Source organism: Aulonocara sp. 'chitande type north' Nkhata Bay, linkage group LG20 (assembly GCF_057382095.1).
Source record: "Aulonocara sp. 'chitande type north' Nkhata Bay isolate Kocher_YH1m ecotype deep benthic linkage group LG20, A_spYH_male_GT1.1, whole genome shotgun sequence".
NCBI lineage: Eukaryota > Metazoa > Chordata > Actinopteri > Cichliformes > Cichlidae > Aulonocara > Aulonocara sp. 'chitande type north' Nkhata Bay.
The window spans coordinates 21,120,360-21,134,312 of NC_141363.1; the positions used below are offsets into that span (position 1 = coordinate 21,120,360).

General features: G+C 44.9%; 1 protein-coding gene across 6 annotated transcripts in view; it reads left to right on the plus strand.

Moving 5' to 3' along the window:
* Positions 1–13,953, plus strand: part of sulf2b (sulfatase 2b) — a 90,050-nt gene that overhangs the window by 67,189 nt on the left and 8,908 nt on the right. For all 6 annotated transcript variants that reach the window (XM_086276725.1, XM_086276729.1, XM_086276728.1 and 3 more), the window contains 9 exons: positions 4,798–4,854; positions 5,379–5,508; positions 8,840–9,080; positions 10,699–10,891; positions 10,974–11,070; positions 12,983–13,077; positions 13,157–13,216; positions 13,343–13,512; positions 13,787–13,929. In XM_086276725.1, coding sequence (XP_086132851.1) covers positions 4,798–4,854; positions 5,379–5,508; positions 8,840–9,080; positions 10,699–10,891; positions 10,974–11,070; positions 12,983–13,077; positions 13,157–13,216; positions 13,343–13,512; positions 13,787–13,929 — 1,186 coding nt within the window. The remainder of the gene's footprint in view (positions 1–4,797; positions 4,855–5,378; positions 5,509–8,839; positions 9,081–10,698; positions 10,892–10,973; positions 11,071–12,982; positions 13,078–13,156; positions 13,217–13,342; positions 13,513–13,786; positions 13,930–13,953) is intronic.

Sequence of the window (13,953 nt, forward strand, 5' to 3'; positions counted from 1 at the left end):
ACACACACACACCTAAATGCCAGATTGTTAAAGCATTTCACTTCCTTGTTTTGTAACCATCTGAAGGAGCTGTTGCGTCACCGTTTTCCCAGCTAAGATGCTCTTTAACCATCTGAGCGCTCAAAGAGCTTCTGAATAAATAAACAGTCGTTTTTTCATGCCATTAATCATCCTAAACACACAAACCATTAAACACAGATTGAAGTTCATTTCTCAGAGTTCACAGTGAGGTAATCAGCTGCTTGTTGAAAACAGAGGTCAGAGAACAGAGACACATCACCAGTATGTAAATCATCTTCGTGCAGAGAGTCGTTGGAGCAGCAGGGCGTCTCTCAACTGTAACGACCTCATTTAAACTCCTGGTTGCGCCGCTATTCGGCAGCACAAAGAGCCATCTGGTTCGCCTGGAGCGAGAGAAATATTCTATTAATATTTATAATGATCAGAGCGTCAACAAAGGCAAACATAAAGGTCAGGAGGTCGGAACAAACAGGAAAGCGTTTCGGGGGGCTGTCAAACCCGCCGAGCTGAGGCGAAAGGATTTTGCACACAGGTTTAGTGCCGATAACCTAAACTGGTGATTATTTCATCTCCATACACCCTCCTGTGAGGACTCATGATACCAAATGTGGATTCATCCATCAGTAAAAATAGTCCCCAACTACAGGAATGTGTCAGATTTGATTGGTAAACGGACCGTGACCATCTGTGTAGGAAACATCGGAGCTGCTTTCAATTAATGAAACTATATCTGTTTGTCTTCACTGAGAACCGCTTCACTCTGTGTTGCTCATAATAAGTTGTACATGCTGTCAGGTCAATGGAAACAATCCATTTGGTGCTCAAGTCAATTGTAAATGACTTCATTAGGTAAGTTATAGGTGACTGGACTTATTCTGTGAGTGGCTTCTTCCTTCTAAAGCTGAGGTTTCCTTTCCTACTGTGGTTGGGAGATCTTTTCCACAGTCACTTCATCCTGTTATCCCGCTGTGATTGCCAGTGACCAATACATCGCTGTCGGTAGCTGAGGGGGGGTGAGGTGCACTTGCTAAGGTTTGAAGGTTATATAGCTGCTGGTGTTGGACACACACGCAAAGGAGTTTAATTCCCACTTCCAGGTTCAAGGGAAAGTAGATAAACTACACCAGCGTGAGAGTCTCAATCACTTCTAATGATGAATGATTTAGTCTGGCTTAATTAGTGGACGGATATCAGCTGAGCAGCTAAAATGTAATTAAGTCTCTGCAGACCTAGAGCTAAATGAAGCCCTAAGGGAGGGATGGACGGAGGGAGGGATGGATGGATGGAGGGAGGGAGGGAGGGAGGGAGGGAGGGATGGATGGATGGATGGATGGAGGGAGGGAGGGAGGGAGGGAGGGAGGGAGGGATGGATGGATGGAGGGAGGGAGGGAGGGAGGGAGGGATGGATGGATGGAGGGAGGGAGGGAGGGAGGGAGGGATGGATGGATGGATGGATGGAGGGAGGGATGGATGGAGGGAGGGAGGGAGGGAGGGAGGGAGGGAGAGATGGAGAGATGGATGGAGGGAGGGATGGAGGGATGGATGGATGGAGGGAGGGATGGATGGATGGATGGAGGGATGGAGGGAGGGATGGATGGAGAGATGGAGGGAGGGATGGAGGGAGGGATGGAGGGATGGATGGATGGAGGGAGGGATGGATGGAGGGAGGGAGGGAGGGAGGGAGGGAGGGATGGATGGATGGAGGGAGGGATGGATGGAGGGATGGAGGGAGGGATGGATGGAGAGATGGAGGGAGGGATGGAGGGAGGGATGGAGGGATGGATGGATGGAGGGAGGGATGGATGGAGGGAGGGAGGGAGGGAGGGAGGGATGGATGGATGGAGGGAGGGAGGGATAAACCTGAGTTTCAGTAGATTGCACAGGTTCACGAGGGTTCGAGTAGTGAAGGTTTTTGAGGTCCATGTCAGGTCAGAGACTTTGGGGGATGTTGCAGCTGAATGAGAACAATAGTTCAGAAATTAAAGTCTTCTAAAACGTTGTCCGTACAAGCAGACATGCTGTTTGTCTTTTTTCTGGTTAAACATGTTGTGATGCAGCCGTATCTTTGTGTTTTTCACGTTGTTGAATTTAAATCAAACCAGATATGTGTCTTTAAACCTGAAACATAGCATTTTTAGCTGTACTCTCAGTTCTGCAGCACACCGAAGCCTCTGAGGATATCTGTCTGAACATTTGAATAGAGTCCTTACATTCTGTGCTGAGACGAACTTTACAGCAGCTGTTCCCTTTTTATTATCTGTGAGGTGCAGAGGAAACACCAACAGTAGCTGAAAGACTGATTACCGAGAGTTTATTCAGAATAATGGACTGATTCTGTGCAGATTCTCCCAGAACAGTCTGCTCTTTGCAGTTAGGAGAATTAAACCAGACTCGTCTTGCAGCAGCTAACAGCTCACAACAAGCACATGATTATAGATTCCTGGAGTTTTTCAGGAGGAGCCAGATTTTCAGCAGCACAGGACAAAACAGTGACTGATAGCAGTTTACAGCCAACAAATAAAGAAAGAGGGTCCTGTTGTGCTACAAACATGAGAACAGACACTGCGCAGGCATTTACAGATAGTTTAGTCTTCCACGTTTGACTGTTTCGCTGTGGTCAGAAATCCAGTGTGCGCCTGTCTTCACACATAAAAACACAAGTGTAACTCGTGTGTTATGATTCTAGGTCATGAATAAATATGGTTTCATATACAGTTGACCAAAAATGATCATAATTCTATTTTTATTTGTGCCAGGTTATTGCAACCTGGACTTCATCTGTTTGCTTGTTAAACATATTTCAAACAATACCAGTGTAGTGAAAAGGCGTTTGATGTTTTCCATCAATCCATCTCCTTCTGCTTAGCCAGTTCAGACTCATAGATAAGCAGAAGTCGAACACCAGTCTATCACGGTCTGCTATAATCGCAATGACAGTATCGACAGCTGCACTGCAGAGCCAACAAGAAGACAGCCCCCTGATAATGAGGGTGCATTTGGTGAAATGGGTCTGTTCTGGATCCTTTACTGCTGAAATCTGCAGGCAGGAAGAGCAACAGAAAGACATCCAGCACATGTGAGCAGACATCAGCAGCTGTTATGACAGTCACAGATGCAGCGTGAAAAAGGAGGCGTGGGTATGGTTGCAAAGCGGCTTGCAGATGTGCAGTCACTGTGAGCAGGTTAAAGCAGTGTACCGGCTGCTGCTGCGAGTTCTCCACAGTAACGTTGGGCAGCAAATCTCACTTTCACAGTTTTATTCAAACATTATTTTTCACACAGTCTCTGACTCTCTGTGACCGGCTGTGCTGCACCGGCTCTCAGACTCACCGCTGAGCATCTCGTGTCTCTCATCTGCTACAATCTACATGCTGTCGGGGGAGGGGTTAATTAGACGACCCCAGCAGGTGTCCCACCCTCCTCATCAGACACACTGCTCTACCTCTCCTTCCTGCGACTGCGCCCAGAAACCACAACCCGCCTCCACAAGCCGCTTAAATAGCGTGCCCTGTATAAGACAGCCAATTAGATGCTTTAAAGGGTATTAGCAGAGCCATCAGCTGATGTGGGCTGACACCGAGGTCAGCTGATTTGCCACAGCTGAGTTGGCCTTCATGGTCTGCCTGAGCTAACACCAGGATCAGTGTTATGCTGTGTTTTTTCACGTATAAAAAGAAACTAAATGATAAAAATAGTTTAAAATAAGGATGTTGGGCATTTGACAACAAAGCTTCTGAACGTGCCCGACTCTGCCCGGAGCAGACACAGAACAGGCAGGAGGGATTTTGTTGTGAACACCTCGCTGTGGCCTCAGACGTGAGACGACTCGACAGCTCGGCTCCCACTTGTTGCTTCTATCTCTTCAAACCGTTGTGAACAGCAGAGAATCGGTGGATAGCGGTGCTGTCCTTCAGGTCACCAGCAGCTTCTTAATAGTTGCACTTAGATTTAATTCGCTGACTTTTTACAGACTTTCTACATGTTTTCACATAAGAAACAAAAATCTTATGAGCTCCGTTTGGCCAGGGTGTGTTTAGCATCTCCCAGCTTGTGGCTAAAGTTCAACCCAACCCTAAACCTAAGCGCTGCGCTGGCAACTGTTTGGATGTTAAAGGTAAAACTAAAAAAATCCAAATATTTAGTTGTTAGCTGCGCTGATGGCTGTCATATTGGAAACTTAAATGAGTCCTTCTTCATTGTGTTTCAAACTTTGGAGACAAGCTTTTACATCGAGCAGCAACATTTTCCGCCGCCTTTGTGTGTAAATCCTCGTCGCAGCCTCAATATCATGTTTGTGTCTTTCTGTGCTGTTTATTCTGTGAATCAAACAACTGGAAAAAGTCCTGCAGTCGTTTCCACTGCGGTGACTGTTGTTCTTTTAAGTGTAGGAGGAAAATCAAAATGTTGTTCCTGAAAGTTAACGTTACAAACATCCCAGAATAGAAACCAGATGGAGTCACGCGCTTAATGAGGGGACGGTATGAGTATTATATAAATGTGTGTAATGTTCGATGATTTGAACTGAAATGAACTCGCTGCGAGAGGAGCTCCAGCCCGAAGTTTAGGGGTGTAAAATGAAGCGGCGATGCACATTTAGCAGCTCGTTCAGACGCCGCTTCAGTAAAGGCAGTCGTGCTTAATGGAGTCGACGTGAAAAAAGAAGAAGGTGAGGTGAGGTGAAGGCGGGCGGAGGGTGCGACAGTGTTGGTTGTGGGTTAAAAATAGCAGGAGAAGTGCAGGAATTCTGATTCTCGCTGTTTTCATCCTCTTCTTCAGGTTTCAAGTGAACAAGAAGCCGAAGGTGTGGAGAGACTCGTTCCTGGTGGAGAGAGGGTAAAGACGACACATCACTGCTGCTGCTCGGGAAAATATAACACATAACAGTCTACGTTCAGTGCAAAGTGTAACACAGCAGCTGCTCTCACTGCTGGGAAAACATGGCAGCCAGAACTACTGTCCTGAGTCATGGACGTGCAGCTGGTGTCGTCCACCCGGTGGAAGCAGATCTGCCTGATGATATTTGGTTAATTAGTAAAAACTCATAATAACTCTGAGACAGATATTAATCACAGCTTAAACACATCATTGAGCTTTGATTCAGTCAAATGTTCTTCTAACGGAGGGCTAAAGGTTAACTTTTAAAAGTTTGTAAAGAACTCTCGAGTGAGTCGCTCGCTGGCTTCGTCTCCGTGGCATCGACCCCCACGCTCGAGGCCACCGAAGCATTTACACAGAAAAAAGCAGCTTTCTTGATTCAGACAGAAGAAACGCATAAATGTGCCAAAATAAACTTTTATTAACTTTGAATCATGAATTCATTAAACATGCAGATTTCCTCCCTGCTCGTGTTTTTACAGGAAGCTGCTCCACCAGGTCGTCGAAGGTAAGGAAGTATCGCAGGAGGAGAACTTCCTGCCCAAACGCCAACGAGTGAAAGACCTCTGTCAGAGAGCCGAGTACCAGACGCCCTGCCAGCAGACGGGACAGGTACAGTAAGACTTCTGATTCATTTACTCCTCGACTCCTGATCCTACTTCTCCCAAAGGTATCACGTTCCTTCTCCATCCTTGCACAACAATAGTCAGATTTTTTTATAATCTCCTGAATCCAATGACTTGACTCCTGATGTTATTATTGTACTTTTGATCTAGCTGCTTATTCCTCAATGCATTATCTTATTCCTCTCTTTTACTCTGGAATACCTTATTTTTCCCGAGTCAGTCATATGAGTTTCACTGCGTAGCCGTCCATGAAACCACTCAGAATTCTCTGAGTTTGCATCCACTGACTTCACTCCTGATCTCATTACGTGTCCCTGATTGCATTACCTTACCTCCAGTCTTAACTTTACTCCAGAATACGTTCCTAATTTTCTATTTTTTCCAGAAACCTTATTTCACTCCGTTCACCAAATTAATCAAATTCACTCATAAAATTATCAGTATTCCTATAAATTTGGCTCCATTGAACTTACTTGACTGTACTTTTGATCCCATTACTTAATTCTGATTGCAGTACTTTATTCCAACCCTTTGCTCCACACACCACACTTTAGATCAGAAGCAGGTTTGGAGCGTTCCCTTTCCTTCCACTAAAATGCTTTTTCTCTAAACTTCCTTCTGGTAACCCATTCCTGGTCCCATTATCACTCTTTTAAATGACTCTTATCCTTTTCCTTACTCCAGAATCCTATTCTGTGCTCCATTCTGCTCCCAATCCAATTAAATCATTCTTTCAAACCTTATTATTTTCCCAATATCCTCACATCCCATTTCTAACTTCTGAATCTGAGATTTATTCCTGATTCTACTCGTTTTTATTATTATTTCATTCACATCACATTATCACATTCACTCCATTCCTCAGTCATAATCCAGTAAATGTTCCTCTTTGGTAAATTGCTTTATTCAAGATCTCGTTGCTTTGTTCTGCACACTCCTATTTTACTCCAGAATAATGTTCTGCTGGGTCTCCCCTGATCCTGTTGTTTGTTTACAGCACACCTTACCACTTTATTCTAGTCTTCATCTCGTTATTTGAGTTGTGACTTCGTCGTTTCGTTCCTCACTCGGGACGCTACATTTCTCGATCCACTTATTTCTTCCTGATTCCATCATTTTGTTCACAATTGAACTGATTTACTCTTAATCCCTGTTTAATCCTCGTCTAATCACTTCATCCAGATGCTATTTACTCTCAACTCCATAACTTCCAGAAATCCGAATCCCATATGTTTAATTTCTCTGTGCTCCTAACTGCTCCTCCTCTGCCAGTCTCATCGTTTTACTGCTACAATCCTGTCGTTCACTCCTGATCCTGTGGCTTCAATCACAGTCTTATTGCTCATTATTCCTGCTTCGCTTTGACAGAACATGCAGGCTATAAAGTTTGCACTCTTTCCGATGCAGTTTTTCTTTGGTCTGTGCAGTCTTCGGTAACAAGCTGTTTTTGGAATAAAGATGGGAAAGCTGGGATGGCTACCGCTCCAATAAACAGAGACTTGAAAGAAGCAGGGTAGACTTGTGTCACAAAGATGAAAAACCAGATGTCATCTCTGTAAACCAGACACATACAATAACTGCAGACTGGAACGACCAGAACACAATGGACTCGCTGAATGCTGCAGCATCAAAGAGACGTGGAGAGAATCGAGATGCGACAGCACAACAGAAACTTTTCTGCCAGACATTTAGAGCTGTGTCACTGTGTGTTTGTGTTCACGCTTGTTTGAGGTTAATTACACTTGTCGAAAAATCCCTTTAGCAAGTTGATTAGTCTCTTAGCAACAGAGTCTGCCGGCTGCTGGGTTGCTGTGATAAACAGCCCCAAGAAAACTGCATTTATGTGTGTGTACTTAATAATTCAGGCATTTGTCGCTCTTTAATAAGCGTGAGTGACTCAGGGCAACAGTCGCAATTCATTCGGGTCATGCTAATCTTCTAATGAACAACTACAGAGTCACGATGCAGCCGCCGCTGAAAGCAAAAGAAGACTCTGAATGTATCGTGCGTGTTTACGAGGCAATCGACGGCCTCTTCCCAGCCTCGCCTTTCCTACCTCACCCCCCTTCACTCAAAGCCTGGCAGGTTTGGTTCGAACCCTCACAAGTCCTGAAGCTCTCTTCTCTCATCGTGCAAACACCTGTCCAAGGTTCCCTCTCGTTTTCAGAGGCACTCTGCCTCTTCTTCACCTCCTTTAGTAAAGTGACTCTTTTCATAGCTTCTATCAGGATCCTGCAGGAGCTGTCGGAGAAAACGGAACCATTGTTCTTTTGTTCTTTTTGGTTCCACAACAGCTTTCGAGGATTTTGTAGCCGGTGGCAGAGCGCAGTCAAGAAGCCAGTGTGATTTGTCCTAGAAACATTGTGTAATCAGCGTTTACCTTGGGATGATGTGTGAAAGGAACCTACTCATGTTTCAAACCTACGAACGCCACTCAGTGCAAGTCTGGCGTGTTGAAGCTCGGGTGTCGCTACCCCTGGAGTATCACCGTAATCAGCGGTTTAAAACAAGCTCACGTGCATGTCACCTTATTTAATATAAGATTAGGATAATCAGCCAATCAGTGATCAATAGTCAATAATAGAACATCACTGCTGAGAGTTAACGGCCCGACCACAGAAGTATTTCAGGGTCTTTTTCAGTCACATGGACAGGATGGAGTACGAGGCCTTGTGCAGTAATGAGTATAAGGTGGAAGCGTCTGATTTATCTGCTGTGAGTCAAAGAGCTGAAACGAGCCTCTGCTTGGAGACTTGTGGACATTCTCCCTACAGACTGACGGAGGAGCTCTGAGTAGAGCTGCTGCTCGTAAGCGTCTGGAGATTTTGCTGTTTCACATCAGCTGTTCATGGCCCGATGTACGTGAGGATCTTTAGCCTCAATCCAAAATTTCATCGGCCTGAACAAATCAAAGCCTGACATCCGAGACCAGCAGCAGTCAGATGCTCAGTGTGATTACGGCGCTACACCGAACCAAGTGGACCAAACAAGGCCTTTTGTTAAGCGTGCGTGTTGTTGTAAATTAATTCTGAGGTAAACAAATATTTTTCTGTTTAATTTTGTGATTTCGTGAACTTTTGTTGCATCTTTTGTAAGTTGTTGTATATGTGACATCACATCCTGCCTGAAGATAATCCTTATATGATTATCAGGATGCCGTTTCCCTTTTAACTTCCAGCTTTCAATATTCGCGTTAAAGTATTTATTTATATTTTATTTATGGAGCTTTTGTATACTAACATTTGATGTTGGGAAAACTAAACCGGCTCCTCTGAACTGTTAAAAATAATTCCTCGCGCTCGATTTTGTGTGTGCAGAAGTGGCAGTGTGTGGAGGACGCCACGGGGAAGCTACGGCTCTTCAAATGTAAGAATGAAGGAGGGGCCACAAGCTTCCAGAGGGGTGTGATTGGCCGTCAGCGTCCAATCAGCATCAAGTCTCAACTGTACCTTCCAAATTCTGGTGCCTGCGACTGCGATTTCCGTGACCTGCGACCTCTGAACCTTCGACCCTCCATGATGAAGCCGTTCAACAAGAAGCCTTTCTTCTCCAAAAAGAGTGAGTGTTAACGCTTCAGTCCACCAGGGGGCAGCAGTGATTATTAGGCATGCGCAGTTTGCCTCATGAAAAAATAATTTTGTGTTGGGTGTGAGCAGTTTAGCAGCTTTTCTGGAATTCTCTGATTCCTTTATTAAGTTTCATCCATAAATCGCTTAAAAGCCTAAACAGGTTAAAGGTGCGATCAGTGGTGGGGTTTGTGTCATCATGCTGCTCGCGGCGTCTGCAGGATGCGAAGGGATGATTGGATACATTTGGATGATGCGTTTAAAAGAGTGCCAGGACAAGATGATTGTTGTTACTGACTTTACAGTGGTTTCATTGTTGTGGATGACTGGTGTACGCAGATGTTTTAATCCCAACGATTAATAATTCAAACGAGCACCTACACACCGACACGTTGGAATCATCACTGTGACCAAGTCTGACAAACTCCTGCAGATATGACACATTAGTGCCGGTCATACTCACAAACAGACGAACCTCTCACCAAAGAAATGTCAGAGCTTTTGGAAAATAGTACCAAAATGTTTTTGCATGACACTTATTTGCAGTTTTTAATTTTCCAGCTGCTGATTGCTGCTGATTTTAAACTTTCATTTTTTTTTTCAGCGTAGCTGTCGCTGCTTTGTGGTAATAAGTTTGTCATGAAACAGGAGCCGCGGTTCATATGAGATGATACGAGCACTGCTGTATGTGCTCAGAGAGAAAGACGGTGTATAAAGTCCTCAGACGTGTCAGCTTTAGATCTCTTTCACTCCTCTGACAAACTCATCTCGCCAGGATGACACGTTTGATGGCAGGTTTGAGGCGGCTCAATGCGGTCGTAGAGGAGTGCACACTCCTGTCATGGTTTGGATCTTTATCTCTGAGTTCAGCAGTGTGTTTGGCTGATCCTGTGTCTGATGGATTGCTACTTTGAACTCTGTGGTTGGAGGCCCACATGTTTAAATAATCCATTTGTCAGATTTGTTCAGATGTCACATTAGAGCATAAATTTAAGTCCTGCAGCTGTTTTTCACAGCACCACTCGGAGCAGTGACTGTTGTGCACGAGGCTGGATTTGTTTACCATGTGCATGCAAGCACACGTGGTAAAATGTCCTTTCTTAATTCCTTAAATTGAAGCAGGAACAGGATCGACTCTTAAGTCCGTGTAACGAATAAAGAAGTTAATTTCTTTTTAGGTCAGTTTCCAACAGCTTGCCACCAGAGCTTCCAACCTTTCCTTTAATGACTTTTCTATTTCCCTTTCTTTCTTGTGAAGAGGCTGTGAGCGAAGATGTTTTTAGATTTAGAGATAACCTGGTTTCTCCTGTTTCAGAGCTGTTGTTCTCAGGCCGCAGCTTCCACTTTGTGGTGTGATGCTGACCTCTAATGTCTGAGGACAGCACTGCATCACCCTTATGGTGGTAGAGATGCAGATATTTGAGGTTCTCCGTCAATGATGAGCTTTAGTTTAGCCATTACTGTAACACTGAGGCATGTAAACGTGTACTTAGAGACTGCAGGAAGTGGATTTTATTGTGTAGGGCAAGAGCAGTGTGATGATAAACTTCTTATTCTTCTCAGTGGTGATATTCGCTTAGGTGATGAGCTTAATTGTGTTTGTCTGTCAGAGTTCAAAGCCCTGAAGAATTACTCCAGGAACCGTTACAGCCGCTCTCTCTCCATGACGAACAATTACCCTGGAAACCAGAGCCTGGCAGGCTGGGATCAGCCAATGAGAGACGAGTCTGAGGACGAGTTTAGCGGGATGGGAGGAGATCCCAACGCCGTGGTCACACCCAACTCTGTCAAAGTCACTCACCGGTCAGTAATGCTTGTTTTTTTCGTGTTATGATATGATGCTCTTTAACCAAATACGACTGATATTAAATCTGTTTTCCTGCAGATGTTCCATCCTGTCTAATGCAACAGTGAAGTGTGACACGGGAGTGTATCAGTCCCTGCAGGCCTGGAAGGACCACAAGCTGCATATCGACCACGAGGTAACGTCCTTCTCACGTTTCTGTAAAAGCCACACAGCAGTACGAGTTAGCGTCTCTGCACTGTTGGGACCACAAACTGTATGTGAGGTGGAGCATTCTGTCTGACGGCCTCTTCTCTTCTGTATTTGATCTCTGACCTGAGGACACACTTTGCTGATGGTTTTGCTTTCTTTCTTTTTAAGTCTTATCATTTCTAACCTGTTGGTTCTGAAGATTTTGGACCTGTTAGAGTCAAAAACATAAAGGAAGGCACATTTTAGGCCCGCCCTACCTCGTGATTGACAGGTCACTATCACTGCTTCACGGTGAGATCCATCACTCGCTTGTGACTTCCGGGTTCAACAAACTAAGCTGCCAACAACCAAAACACTTCACAACTTTAGTGACTATGAACAGATTTTAAAACAACTTTTTTAAAGGCTTTAATTTAATCTAAACTTGACCTTCTCCAAAGGTAGTGCTGGTACCTAAACCCTAGTCTCCTGCTTAAAGGTTTTTTGTGAATTACCCCCTGAAGCTCTGGTTTATTTAGTGATATTTCCACCTGAAATAACGTCCCACAGTCACATGCAGACACAGTAGTGCTGAGATGTTGAATCAGTCAGTGCGCTCTTGTCCCTTTAAACTGAACTGTCCTCGAGCTTTGAAGCTCCTGACTCAGCTTTTTCTGAAAGGTGGAGGGAGGATGTTCATAAAGTGCTTGAGCCGCTCCGCTTCCCCACGATCCATCTGCATGTTTGATCAGGCACAGATTTTGCACCGTATGCCCGACCTAACAAAACCCTGGGGTTGTGCATGTGCGAGGCAAGTGTCGTGGAGTCGGTTTATAAAGCAGCAGAATAATCAATCAAATTAGTCGTCATGTATAAAAGTAAGAAAACAGTCCAAATTAACTCATTCACTGCCATTGACATCTATAGACGTCAATTACGTTTCCAATGGGAGGGGCTAGAATACAACCTCGGGCAGCTTGTCAGTGAACATCAGACTGCTTGAAATGTATTTTTCACAAAAAGCTCGTTTTCTCCCTTTTTGTGGTCAAAACAGGCATTTTTGGTGGAACCCACCTCTCTTCTACAGCTGATTACTAAAGAATGGAAAATGGTAGAAACAAGCTTTTTTTTTTGGATGGAAGAAGAGAGTCTGTTCTTCATTTTGGTAGGTTCAGCGTTTATATGATCATAACACACAGTTTTCTGTGGCTCTTCAAAAATGAGTGAAAATGCTCAAAAACCCTGGCAGTGAATGAGTTAAGCACAATTTAATGGGAAAGGTTAAACACAGGGCACATTTAAAAGTCAGTGATCGCAGTGATTACACCAGTGATTACACCAGTGATTACACCAGTGATTACACTGTTCATTGATCTGATCCTATTCTAGGTGCTGGGATGTGCAGAGTGTGGATAACATTAGCAGCCCTGCCTCCTGGCAGGTTAGCGTTTCCGTGTCTGTGCAGACTGTAGCTGCCCGCTGTTCCGGGTGAATGATTCTGTGACAGATAACTGAGTCTGCCGGGTTCCTCTCTCTCTCCACCTCATTGGTTTACAACTTCCTGCTACAGACTGGGATGCTGCTGTCTGCTGGACTGCAGCCCCGGCTCCTGTCAGGTGTGCACAACACGGTACACCTGTCAGGTAAACCTGGGAGTTGTAAATGAATGAAATAGGACTAATTGGTTCATCCAGCTAACAAGATCTGCAGCATCTAGGCAACCAGTCGTGCTCACCCAGCCAATCAAAACAGTAAGTTAGAGAGTGAAAAAGACTTACAGCAGTGACGCTTGTTTTAAAAAGTTTGGGATGTCGCTCTAAAAATCCCAGCTCACACCCGACGCCGCAGAAGTGAAGTAAGTTTAAGGTTCTGCAGAATATTATTAGTGGCTCTGAATGATACCTGTGACATTCTCTCAGATTGAGACTCTGCAGACGAAGATAAAGAACCTGAGAGAGGTCAGAGGTCACCTGAAGAAGGCCCGCCCCCAGGAGTGTGACTGCAGTAAATATCTGTAAGTAGCAGAAAAGTGCACGCCACAGTTTTAGATTCATGCATGTGATTAAACGCGATGTGACGTTTGTGTTTCTCAGGTACAAATCCAAACTGAAGAACAAACTGAGGTACAGAGGAGGGAGTCTGCATCCGTTCAGGTGAGACCATTGTGGCGATAAGCCAGCACGCTGTGTTTTTACATAAATGGCCCTGGGCAGCTACATCCTACAAGCTTTATCTGTGTGTGTGTGTGCGTGTGCGTGTGTGTGTGTGTGTGTGAGCAGGAAGGCCGGGGCTCGGGACAAGAAGGCGTGGCTTCTAAAGGAGCAGAAGAGGAGGAAGAAGATGAGGAAGATGATCAAGAGAATCAGAAACAATGACACGTGTTCAATGCCAGGACTCACCTGCTTCACTCATGACAACCAGCACTGGCACACGGCGCCGTTCTGGACGTGTAAGAGCCACTGCTTTACTTTGTGATGATCATCACAACCCTGAGCGTTTCGACATCACGATGTTTGAGCTTTCGATCGTTGTTGTTGCAGCCACTAAAAGAGTTTGCTGTGATCTGTGTTTGTGCTGTGCTTATAAATAACGCCATCAAAGTGCTGTCCCAAACCGAGAACCACACTTTCTAAAAATCTCCTCGTTCTTCGGGTTTAACCAGCACAGCAAGAAAAATATTGTTAATGAATATGTGTGTGTTTGTGTTGGTGTGTGTGTTGCAGTGGGTTCATTCTGCGCCTGCACCAGTGCCAACAACAACACGTACTGGTGTCTGAGGACCATCAACGAGTCCCACAACTTCCTGTTCTGTGAGTTTGCGACTGGCTTCCTGGAGTACTTTGACCTCAACACAGACCCGTACCAGGTACAGAGCAGTTTTCTGATTTTA